Source organism: Felis catus, chromosome B4, assembly GCF_018350175.1.
Source record: "Felis catus isolate Fca126 chromosome B4, F.catus_Fca126_mat1.0, whole genome shotgun sequence".
In the NCBI taxonomy this organism is placed as follows: domain Eukaryota; kingdom Metazoa; phylum Chordata; class Mammalia; order Carnivora; family Felidae; genus Felis; species Felis catus.
In genome coordinates, this window is record NC_058374.1 from 119,484,260 (window position 1) to 119,496,525 (window position 12,266).

The 12,266-nt window shown below is 41.4% G+C and overlaps 1 protein-coding gene and 1 long non-coding RNA gene across 4 annotated transcripts in view; both read left to right on the top strand.

Moving 5' to 3' along the window:
• APAF1 (apoptotic peptidase activating factor 1) overlaps positions 1 to 1,070 on the top strand; it is an 89,576-nt gene extending 88,506 nt beyond the window's left edge. For all 3 annotated transcript variants that reach the window (XM_045062208.1, XM_019835370.3, XM_023257353.2), the window contains one exon: positions 287 to 1,070. In XM_045062208.1, coding sequence (XP_044918143.1) covers positions 287 to 433 — 147 coding nt within the window. In that variant the 3' untranslated portion in view covers positions 434 to 1,070. The remainder of the gene's footprint in view (positions 1 to 286) is intronic.
• Positions 1,071 to 4,474: 3,404 nt separating this feature from the next.
• LOC123386703 lies at positions 4,475 to 12,265 on the top strand. Its single transcript, XR_006601006.1, has 2 exons — positions 4,475 to 6,056; positions 12,204 to 12,265. It is a non-coding gene; the product is annotated as an uncharacterized LOC123386703 (long non-coding RNA).
• The last annotated feature ends 1 nt before the right edge of the window (position 12,266 follows it).

Here is a 12,266-nt window from a genome sequence, read left to right on the forward strand (position 1 = left end):
CATAGTTTACTTTGTATAGCCTTGTGTTTGTAGCTTTCTGTAGGCTGCACGTTTTTCCAGCATACCTTGCAGTGGGGTTAGGTGTTGCATAACTGTGGGGCAGTCACCAGGATTAATCAGGAAATAGTGACTAGGTTGTTAATATTAAACCTCAGACATTTTTCCTACAGTTTGCCGAAGTTTGGGAGTGGGTAGATGATAGGGTGAAGGACCTGGCTGGCACTAACTGCAGTTGTCACACAGAGTAATTACCAGTCTAATGAGAATTTTGTTTTTCTCTGAACAGTGGTGGAGTGTTGACACTGGGGAATCCTCACAGATCTTCTACACAAATGGAACCAATCTTAAGAAAATACACGTGTCTCCTGACTTCAAAACATATGTGACTGTTGATAATCTTGGTATTTTATATATTTTACAGATGTTAGAGTAAAGTAGTTAAGGAATAATGTAGTTGAACTCTTTAATTTTGAATTGGAAAAAAATTCTATTGAAACTTCTGTATTTCGACTTTTTATAAAGCTGTGAATTGTTTTGCAGTACTGCATTCATTATGAAAGTGTTTGTGGTTGGGTGAATAATATTAATGTAGCCTTTTCCCAAACGAACACACCTTTAATCTTGTTTTTCATAATCATCATCATTATTGTTAACAGTTTGTCCTTAAGATGCAAATGAAAATGTAAATATGTACCTTGTTATACTGTTGGTAAAATTCTCTCTTGATGCATTCAAATTGGTTGACATAATTAATGAGAATAATTTGAAGGAAATATGTATTTTAATGCTATTATTATGCAGGCTGTGCCTCAGGGTAGCAGGCCTGCTTTCTGAACCACATTACCCCAAGGGATATAGTTCTCTCAATTACAATCTTGGAGCTTATTTGCACCCCTTAAATTTGCTTTAAAAATATTATGTTTGTGTGCATAGTTTGCAGCATTTCCTTAAATTCACTAGATAAGTGAGTGTTGGATTTCAAAAGTTCTTGTGAAGCAAAAATCATAGGACTACCTTTTTCTCACTAGCTAATGGCAGCCCTGTGCCGCCACTGGACTCTAGTTGTCAATCTTTGAGTTGGGTGCTGTCTTGCTTGCTCTGGTTTTTAACCAGACTTGTTACTTGACTGACTGAACTTGACCTTCCTTTATAAAATTTTTTTTTTATTTCAAGAGAGAGCGAGAGAGAGAGAGAGAGAGAGAGAGAGAGAGAGAGAGCCAGTGAGCGTATGCACATGTGTGTGTGTAGGGGAGGAGCAGAGAGACAGGGAGAGAGAGAATCCCAAGCAGGCTCCACACTTAGCACAGAGCCTGATGCAGGCGCTCAGTCCCATGAATTGTGAGATCATGATCTGAGCTGAAATCAAGAGTCGTCACTTAACCAATTGAGCCACCCAGACACCCCTGAACTCAATGTTGCTTAATCCTCAACTTTCTTTTCTTTTCTTACAGTTGAATTTTTGTAAATTAGAATAATTGGAGAGGACCAATTTTCATTATGTTCTAGCAGAATTTTTCTAAGAAATATAAAATAGTAAAAAATCATTTTCTTCCAAGTCTGCTTACTCAGATGAATGGCATCTGTTTACTCAGATGAATTTCGAGAGAATTCTCTATGCTTTTCTATGTAGTAACAGAAGAGTCCTCGTGAATCTGGAAACTGGTCTGTCTTCCAACTGGTATTCTTCTCTCCTCTCTTCTGTTCCCTTTCTTCCTCCCTCTTTCCCTCCCTCCCTCCAAGGTTAATCAGGAACGGTAGCTCTTAACAGAGAAAAAGTATATCAGCATCAGTAACTAGCTTTTTTGACTTTCTGATTAGGAATTTTAATTGCATTAAAGCTGCATTTTTGCCTGACAATACATTATTAAGGGAAATGGCAATAAATTAATAGATGTGGTTCACATAAGAATAACCAAAATTCAAGAATTTTGCTGCTGCAGCAGAAAGTAAATCAAATGAATATTAGTATTAACAGGTAAGCAGTGAGCCAGTTTCTGTTGTTGGTGTGTATTAGATGTGGTATTGATAGGGGGCCTAGACCACTCCGGATGTATTTTAGATTAGATATTACTATTTAGCATTTGAGGCAGTCATAAGTATAACAAATACAATCTTTTACATTGTTAAGGAGGTTCGGCTGTTTGTTTTTTTATGATGGGTTGAGGTACTAATTTATAGGCTTACTGTGATTTCAGCAAATGTGATGTGAAGATCTTAATTTTATGAAAAAAATTATGTAAATGATGTACTTAGAGTAAACCATAGTTTGATTTGCATACAATGTTTAGAAACTATAGCTCAGACTATAACGTATTAACTTTTGGAATTAAAAGCCACTTGACTGTTAAAGTATAGAACAGACATTTGGCTTTTACCTTTGATTGGCCCTTGTCTTCAAATAAAAAGAAAAATGGGAAGAAAAGGTAATGACAAAAAGGCAATATCAAAAAGTTGAGAAGACAAGGTAACTTGAGGGAAGAAGAGAAACCCAATATGAGGGAGCTATGTGTTTCATGGCAGCTCAAGTGGTCAGTCAAGGGGAGGATTTTGTTTTCTACTTGCAGATGAGCATTTTCAAGCATTTTCCCTTGCTTTGTTTTTTGTAATGGAAATTACATTGCATTTTGTATATATAAGGATTTTTTTTTACATTGTATGTGTCTTGTATGGTTTGAAAATTCTTAGTTTTATACATTTATGATACAAGTCACACAATTTCTTTTGCCTTGGTATACATTTTAATACATGAATTAAAAAATTTTATAAAAAATAAAATTCCTAAAATATTTTTGAAAAACATTTTCAGATTATTTCAGGCTCCTTGTCCTTTGTTGGTTAGAAAACAGATGTGAAAGATTCTTCAAACTAAAGCTACCATTCTTTCTATTGCTTTATCAACTATGTCTAATTCAATTTTATTAAAGTTTTATCTCCTCAGTTTATCTCTGATGATTGCTACCTGGTGTGGCTGTCATGGTGCATGGTGATGATCCTGTAAAGAAGAGAATTAATTAATTTTTTTTTCATTCAGTAAATATTTATTGAGATCTACCATGTATCTGGCATTTTTGTAGAAATTAGGTATATAAAAGTGAGCAGAAAAAGTGAGTCTTTGCCCTACTTCAGAGCCAGGGAGAGGCAGACAAAAAGTAAAATCTATAGTGTATTATAGTATGTATATATGGTATGTATAAATGGGGGGTTGGGAGCGTTACAGTTTTAGGTGGAGTTGCTCACTGAGAAGGTGACACTTGAGTACAGACCTGAAAGATGGAGGAGTGAGTCATACAGGAATCTGGAGAGATTCCCAAGCAGAGTGCACTAGGCACAAAGACAGAATAGTGGATGGGTTGGTCTGTTACAGAGCTGGCAAGAGGCTGGTGTGGCTGGCAAAGACTATGTGAGGGGAGTGTAACAAGAGGTGCATCACCATGTAGGGCCTCCTAAGCCATTGTAAGTACTTTTACTTTGAGATAGGACCTACTGGAGGAGTTTGGGTAGTGGAGTGATCTGACTTAAGCTTTATTTTATTTTATTTTTTAGAGAGAGTGTGAGCAGGAGAGAGGGGAAGAAAGAGAAAGAGAATTTTTTTTTAAGTTTGTTTGTTTATTTAGAGAGGCAGACAGAGAGGGAGAGCAAAAATCCCAAGCAGGTCCCATGCTGTCAGTGCAGAACTCAGCATGGGGCTCAAACTCACAAACTGTGAGATCATGACCTGAGCTGAAATCAAGAGTTGGATGCTTAACCAACTGAGCCATCTAGGTGCCCTGAGAGAGGGAGAGGGGGAGAGAGACAGAGAATCTTAATTAAGCTCCATGCTCAGCATGGAGCCTGATGCAAGGCTTGATCCCACGACCCTGGAATCATGACCTGAGCCAACATCAAGAGTCAGATGCTTGGGGTGCCTGGGTGGCTCAGTCGGTTAAGCGTCCCACTTCGGCTCAGGTCATGATCTCATGGTCCATGGGTTTGAGCCCCGCATTGGGCGCTGTGCTGACAGCTCAGAGCCTGGAGCCTGTTTCAGATTCTGTGTCGCCCTCTTTCTCTGACCCTCCCCTGTTCATGCTGTCTCTCTGTCTCAAAAATAAATAAATGTTAAAAAAAAAAAATTAAAAAAGAGAGTCAGATGCTTAACTGACTAAGCCACCCCCGTACCCCAAGATTTAATTGGTTCCTCTGGCAGTGGAAACCAGTTGAGAATTGGTTGTAAAGGGGCACAGACAAGGGTGAAAGCAGGGATACCAGTGAGAAGCTCGCGCAATAATTCGGGTAAAATGAAGGCAGCCAGATGAGGGTGGCAGCAGTAGGGGTTGTGACAGTTGGATTTTGGATATATTTTATTTAAAAAAAATTTTTTTTTCCAACATTTTTATTTGTTTTTGGGACAGAGAGAGACAGAGCATGAACGGGGGAGGGGCAGAGAGAGAGGGAGACACAGAATCGGAAACAGGCTCCAGGCTCTGAGCCATCAGCCCAGAGCCTGACGCGGGGCTCAAACTCACAGACTGCGAGATCGTGACCTGGCTGAAGTCGGACGCCTAACCGACTGCGCCACCCAGGCGCCCCATATATTTTAAAGATAATAGGATTTGCCAGTGGATTGGATAAAAGTTGTGAGAAAGACAAGAATGATACCAAGGTTTTAGCCTCTTTGGCTTGAACTATGGGAAGATTAGAATTGCCTTTAATGGAGATGAAAACGATTATGAAAGGAGCAGGGTTTTGGACATAGCAAGTTTGAGATGGCCATTAGGCATCCAAGTGGGGATGTTGAGTATTGGTGGTCAAATAAAAGGGTCTGGAGTTCATGGGAAAAATCTGTGATGCAGACACAAATCTGAGAGTTATCAGTGACTTTAAATACATCAAATGTATTTAAAACCACAGGATCAGATGAGATCAGCAGTGAAACAGGTGTTGATAGACAAGACTGGAGTCCTAAGCTGGAATCCAGGACAGTGTGAGGTTGGTGAGATGAAGGACCAGCACAGGAGACTGAGAAGGACCAGAAAGATTAAGAATTGCAGCTTGATGTGGTAAGTATAGTGAATGCAGTGGGCATGGGTCTCTTAATGTGGTCTTGGGCAAAATTTCTTTAGTGGTTTGTTCAGCCACCGGCCTATCCTGAATGGCTTCGGTATCTAGTGTGTGCCAAGAACTATTTTAAGCAGCAGCCAAGGCAATAAAGAAATACATTTTAGTTGTTGGGAGAGATTGAGGACAATGGATAATATGAAAAAAAAATATCAACAGTTGTCTTATATGTAAAATGGGTATCTGTTCTTCCTTCTCATGGTTGTCATAAAGATTTAATAAGGTAATGCTCATGAGGTACTTACCTCCATGCTTGGATGAAGAAAGTGCTCAATGAACATTTCTTGGTGTTATTCGCGTCTTGTCATCTTTGGCCTGGCAACAGTTCCCTGACTGCTGTCTCTTGTGCCACTCTGCTTTATTTTTCCAAAGTGCTCATTTTAATCTTGTCGCTTCTCTTTAAAACCCTGGACCTGCTCTGTGCTCTCTTGCTTCTTTGTATATGCTGTTCTCTCTCTTATACTGCCTTTCTCCAGCCTAATTTTTTCCCCTAATTCCTTCTTATCCTTCATATATTTTGAGATGACCCTTCTGCTGAAGGTTTGCCTTGCCCTCTCATAGTGCCTTCTTTTCTCCGCCATGACTTTTTATCACCCTGTATTGTTTACTTATTAGAGTCCCCGATTAGGTCATAAGCTCCATGAAGCCAGGCCTGTGTCTTTTACACCACATTTAACATAAGCCTGGCTCCAGTTGGAGCCTCAGTAAATAGTTGTTGAATGATTGAAATTCTTGTATATACGGTTGCATGTCCAGAGCACATTCTCTGTCCTCCCTCTGCACCAGGATATCAAGAGGCTAATTAAAAAGTAGCATGTCACTAGCATTTTCTTTATCTTTCTGTTTTAGTTTGGCATTTTATTGTGAAGCATCGTTAGAGGAAAGTAAAACTTCACTTGAATAAAAGATTTGCTCCTAGATTATATGAAATGAATAAACATTTCCCTGAAGTGTTTAAGTTGGTAAGTATGGCAATCTATTATTCAACATTATGTTAGTATAATTTACTTACCGGCCTTTTGAGAAGGAGAAAATGATTTTCGAATAATTCTTGGTCTCTGAAGATTGTCACTTGAATAGATTTCCTTGCTCATAACCCCTGCCTTTAAGACTTTAGAGATACTATACAGTTATTTAAATGCTGGAATTAGAATATCAACTGCTATGGGGCTATGAGTATAACCATAGAATTACAACCACAGAATTATTGTGTAGTTGTGTATATTCATAGGGAAGGGGCAAAAAAAAAATATGCATCAAACGTGGGACTCATCAGAGACCAGGTCTTTGAAGTCATTTGGCATCAATAGTGTATTACTTCTAAGCCAGATGATGTAAGAAGACCAAAACTTGGGAAGTTTTCATTTCAATTATGATTCAGGAAAATGAGCTGCTGGTGTTCACTGTAAATTCATTTATGAGGTCAGGCCTTCAGAACTGGGAATACTGCTTATCACAGAGATTAAAACAGAAATCTACCTCTGTAATTTCCCATCACCCAGGGCAAGAATAACTAGAGAATGCCAGGCCCAGGTTTGGATCTGGTGGTTCCGAACGAGCAGCTGATCAAACTGGAGAGCACCCAGCAGCTGAATGAAGCCTCCTGCTTAGTACAGGGTGGCTGTTGTGAGTTGGAGCAAAGATTCTCACCGTCCATTCAAATCTCCATTTCGTCCCCACTCAGGGGACTGGCCAGCTGTTATTTTATCTTCACAGTACTTTGAGTGGATTTGCAGACTGTGCAATCCTAGCTTATAGAGGAAGAACTACACCCCAGGCAGTTAATCAGCAACAAAGCCAGGGCCACAGTCCAAATCTGATTTTCTTTACTTTATGGGGAGACCCAGACCCACTGGGCTACAAGTGGAGTGGCGGTTTCAGTTGAAAGTGGAATCCTCCTGGGTTTATGGCAGATGAACACCAGTCCTAGGGGTCAAGGTTTAGGTTTCAGCAGCTGGGGAAGATTTGAGAGATCTGTGTTTCTCATCTCTGATTCATCTTCAATTAGTAGTGATTCTAAACCTTTCACCTTGTGTTGATTTGCCCCATTCTGTCAAATAACTTTCTGAGAACTAATAAATCCTTTTTTTTTCAAGGAAACAAGGAGGAGCTTTTATTTATTTATTTTTTTACCAGCATTTTATTGTGTCAGGCCCTATGCCAGGCACTTTATACATATTATTTAATTGAATCCTCACAACAAGGCTGTAAGGTATTATTTCTGTTGTCTAGATGTGGAAACAGCCACAGCAAAGTGGTGGAGCTAGGGTTTTGGTCCATGTAGTTGGCCTCCTCACCAAAGCCCCTGGGTGAGAGGATCCAGGAACGTCATTTCAATTATGCACTTTAATTCATTATTCATTTCACCCATTCACATCATGCATTGTGACTGATCCTAGGTCCTGAGCTGTCAGAGGTGGTCCCTGTACTTGAGGACCTTCTACTTTTGGTATTCTGGTTAACCCATCTCTATGTCAATAGAGATTGTTCTCTGAAAAGAATTTGACAGCCAAATGCAAGGCAGAGGTTGGGGAATGCTTTGGATTTGTCGGCACTTGGCCACTACCCTACCTGGTCTCAATTTTCAGATGATTCCGACATTGAGCAGGGAAGGTGGCAGCCCTACCATGGTCTGTTCCCTGGAGATGCCTGTTTCTACATTGGAACTCTTAAGGTGTTCATTTCAAATTAGTGGCAGCCCTGGAGTTAGTGTGCCTGTCACCTTAATTTCATTTCCTTTTCTCCTTTTCCTTTCATCTGAAAAGGTGTAGCCTCTCAGAGTCTGTTTTCCTATTTGTAAAATAGGGACCACAACACTTAATTACAGAGTTTTTTGTGAAGCTTGAAAAATATGTCAAGCACCTGACATAGGTCTCAATGGCATTATCATCTTCGGTCTCAGCTACAAAACTCCATTCCTTTGCTGCCCACATTTCCATGGTTTACAAGGTGGGACCCTATGACTTTTGCTTTCTCTAGGAATCCTTTTCTACCTCATGGTAGATCTGTCTTCTTGGCTATTAGCACCCAGGAGACAGACTTTGCTCAGCAGGAAAGCTGTCATCTGCTTTCTTCTGAGTTGTCTCAAACTTTCTTCTCTTTGGATATGCATGCACCCATGAGTGATAGAGGATTGGGAATGAGAATGGTAAGACCTTGGGCTTGGTGCTTGGTGCTTGGGCTGGTGCTTGGGCGGTGGAACTCTGGCTTTGGCTGTCAAGTGTATCCAAATTCAAATCCTGGCTATAATAACGTCCTAGCTGTGTGACCTTCAGCAAATGTTTTAATTGTCTCAAGGACCTGTTTCCTAGGGAGCCTCTGGTGTGGAGACTTACATGGATTGCCCAACATCTCAGGGGATCAGGAGGGCCTCATCCATCCAGGAGTGAAGCTTCTTATACTTGTCGCACCTAGAATTACCTGGAAAACTTAAAAACTTCCTCAAACCTGGACTTTATCTAACCAGGCCAATTAATTCGGAATCTCTGGAGATGGGACCCAGGCATCCATATTGTCTTAAAATTTCCCAGTGCAGTATTCCAGAGTGCAGTGGAGGTTGAGAACCTTGATGACCAGGCCATCGCTAGTTCTACTCCTGTCCAACTGCCACTGCACTTGTGATGGCTGCTTATGGTGTGTTCCTTCACACCTGCTCTGCCATGACATTCTCAGGTGTGTTGCTGGGCAGCACAGACGTTTGGTGTGCATATTATATTAACACAGATGTGAGGATATTTCCTACTTGGATTTGATGGCTAATATATAGAGCAACTCTTATAGGGTTATTACCATCAATTCCTTCTCTAGTCATGCCTTTCTCTGTCCAGATGTCTCACCTCTGTGTGGGATGTGATGATTCCCATCATGGCAGGCACTGTTGGTGGCCATCCTCATATCCAGTCTCTCTCCCTTTTCCTCACTAACAACTCCTGGATTGTTGGGAGCTGCAATGTGCTTAGCTAAAATCAACAGCTACATTTTCCAGCTGCCTTTGTAGGGGTGGCCAATGAGATGTAATTAGAAGCTGTGGGGTGAAGCTTCCAGGAAAGCTCCTAAAAGATTGCCTTACTCAGTTGGGAGGGAGGAGAATTTTTGTCCTTACCATTCTTTTTACTGTCTGGAATGTGGATGTGCTAGATGATCCTCCAGCAGCCATTTTGTGATCATGAGGTGACCTTCCAGATGGATGCCATATGCTAAGGATTGGTACAGTAGGAATATAGAAGTAGCTTGTGGAGCTACCATTCCAGCCATCCCAGCCCTGTACTGTATCTGAAATTCAAGCTACAGAGAAAAAAAATTCAACCTTTCCATGTTTTAAGAGCCTGTTATTTCTGATTTTTGCTACTAGTCCCTGAATTCAGTTCCTGCTACTGAATAAACCAACCTGGTGTATAAGAGTAGTTCAACAAATGTCAGTGATTCTGCGTCTCTGCCTCCTCCACCCCCTCACTCTAGCCACAAACACACTGTTCCTCCTCTGATAAGTAACTGGACATCTAGCTGTGAGGCTGTTGAAACCTGATGGAATCTCAGAAAGTCACAAAGAAGTGAGGCATGGATCACGCCCAGCCCACAGATGAGTTGTATTTGGCCCACATGTATTTTTTATAATCCTGAATTTGTTGCCACCATTTGAAAACCTGGTGATTTTGCATAAATCCTGATTTCTTAGAAAATCTTTTGACCCAGGGTCATTTCTGCCTGGCAACGATCCACTGAAAGTAAGTAGCAGCTGCCCTCTGAGATGAGGCAGGTGTTCTGTGGATCACCACAATGCCCCCTTCACTCATGTCACCTGTGTGGCCCTGAAGGCAGCTGAGTTTGCAACCTTCCACCTCCCTACCCAGCCACACACCCGAGGAATGGCCTGTTAAAATGGTATTCCTGAATTTTCTGTGTCTTTCTCCTTTCCCAATCTCCCTTGACTCAACACTTAGCACATTGGGGTTTTTGTTTTTGTTTTTTTTTTCTCAGAAAACTTAGCATGCACTTTTGAGAGTTGGAGAGAAATCAACCTCTCAAATGCCAGAAAACAGCTGATGTTGCTTCTTGGAGGCATCTTGACTTCCCTTCTCACATGTCTTACTGAGGAGAGGCAGTAAGAGGGAGAGCTGCAGGCTCCTCAGGGAGCAGATGTTGGGATGCTTGATTGAGGCACTGAGACATCCAGGGGACAATTAAATTGAGTATTGAATATGGATTGCTTTTGAATGGCTTTTTGAATGGCTTTTATTACCATGTCACGAGTAAGAATGACTCCAGCTCAGCTTTTACATTACGTCCTCTGAGACATAACTTAGAGGTTTCCTAAATGGCAGGACTCGGAAGATGTGCATTAGTTCCATTGTGCTTGTGAAGTCTGTTTTGCGACACATGTGCTCCTCAGTTGTCTGAACCCCTGAGAAAACCTCAGCTGCTATGGCTGCCACCTTCAGCTGGGGTGACCCTACTGCAGCTGTTAAATGGAGAGTCTCTGTTTCAGTCTGATGTAAGTCTTTATGTCCTTGGTCATTAACTTGGAAAGTTAAATGCTCGTGTAGCTTTTACAAACATAGTTCTTTGGGGTTTTGGGAAGTAAAACAAAAGCTATTTTGATAATAAATAATTTATAGTTCTGATTTTTTTTTTTCAACGTTTATTTATTTTTGGGACAGAGAGAGACAGAGCATGAACGGGGGAGGGGCAGAGAGAGAGAGGGAGACACAGAATCTGAAACAGGCTCCAGGCTCTGAGCCATCAGCCCAGAGCCCGACGCGGGGCTCGAACTCACGGACCGGGAGATCATGACCTGGCTGAAGTTGGACGCTTAACCAACTGCGCCACCCAGGCGCCCCTATAGTTCTGATTCTTTATGAATTATACAGAGTACAGTATGTTGGGTCAGGAATGATCATCTTTGCATTAGCAATTCTAAGTAAAATGGTGCCATGCTTAACAGAGCAAGTTCTCAGTAAGTAGATTGGCCTGGGATGCAGAGAGGAAACAGTAGAACTGGCATTCCCAGGTCCGCACCAAATTCTTAGGGTTAATACCACCACAAAAATAAGTCCTGTCTCTTGGATACTAATGGAATTTCACAGTATGCAGGATAGTGATTGGGCAACAGGCCTAAGGAGAATCTCTGCCTGCTTTGGAGCTGGTTTCTGGGGGAAGCTGGGGCACAGATAGGTGCAAATGAGTGTGGGGTGTGCTGGGTATTGGGGGAGACAGGAATGCAGTAGGGGACCAGCCTGATGGAGCATTGGGGCAGGTAGATTCTGCTGGCCTATGTTGGCTGGTTCTCCAATTATAGTTTAAGAAAATGTGTTCTGTCTGATCTCTTAATTTTCAGAGGAAACCTACTCAGTGAATACCTTATATAAAAAGAACTAAAAAAGTTAATGTCTTAAAAAGGCTTTATTCCATATAGACTTTTGAACATGGTTATTATATTCCAATTCTGTGGGAGAAGAATGAACTCTGGAGGCTAGCCCACTTATCAGATTTTCATTTCTTTCCAGAAGTAGTTTAGGAGCAGTTACTTGGGGTCCAATTGTGAATTTTTATTTTTGAGATTTTGGCCATGTGTTCGTTATCTAAGACTGTTTTCTGCCCCATTGTATCCAAGCATTATATGCACCAGTAATATTCCTAACTAGTCCAACAGAAAATCTGGTATATCTTGAGAAGAATCACTGCCATAACTTAATGGATTAACTAGGCATAATTTTTATAGGGTTCATTCATCCAAATTTATCATAGAATAGAATTTAAGAAAAAAATGAGTTAAGTCCTTTTTTGGAAGGGATCCCTATCCCCTATGGATACTGCAGTTAGTGATGTGTCAGACTTCTCCTTCAAGAAATTAGCTGCAAATCCTTTCTTCATTATGTGAGCACTCTTCTGTTTGCCCCTTAGAGCTCTCCTCCCTCTTCCCTGCCCTGTGTAGACCATATCAGTGGGCTCCTTGTCCTGGGCTTCTGGGTTCAGGTAATGCAGGGTGGAGAGTGAGATCAGGGTGTTTTAATTCCTGGCTCCCTCTTAGAGGGCCACCACAGCTGGCCATGTCCCTCAGCCTGTCTGGCAGCCTCCTCCACACAGCCTTCTCCCTTCCCATTCTCCCTTAGGCAATTACCAGCCCAGGGACACTGTTCACCCGTCTGTTTCCCTACATGCTGCCAACACCTATG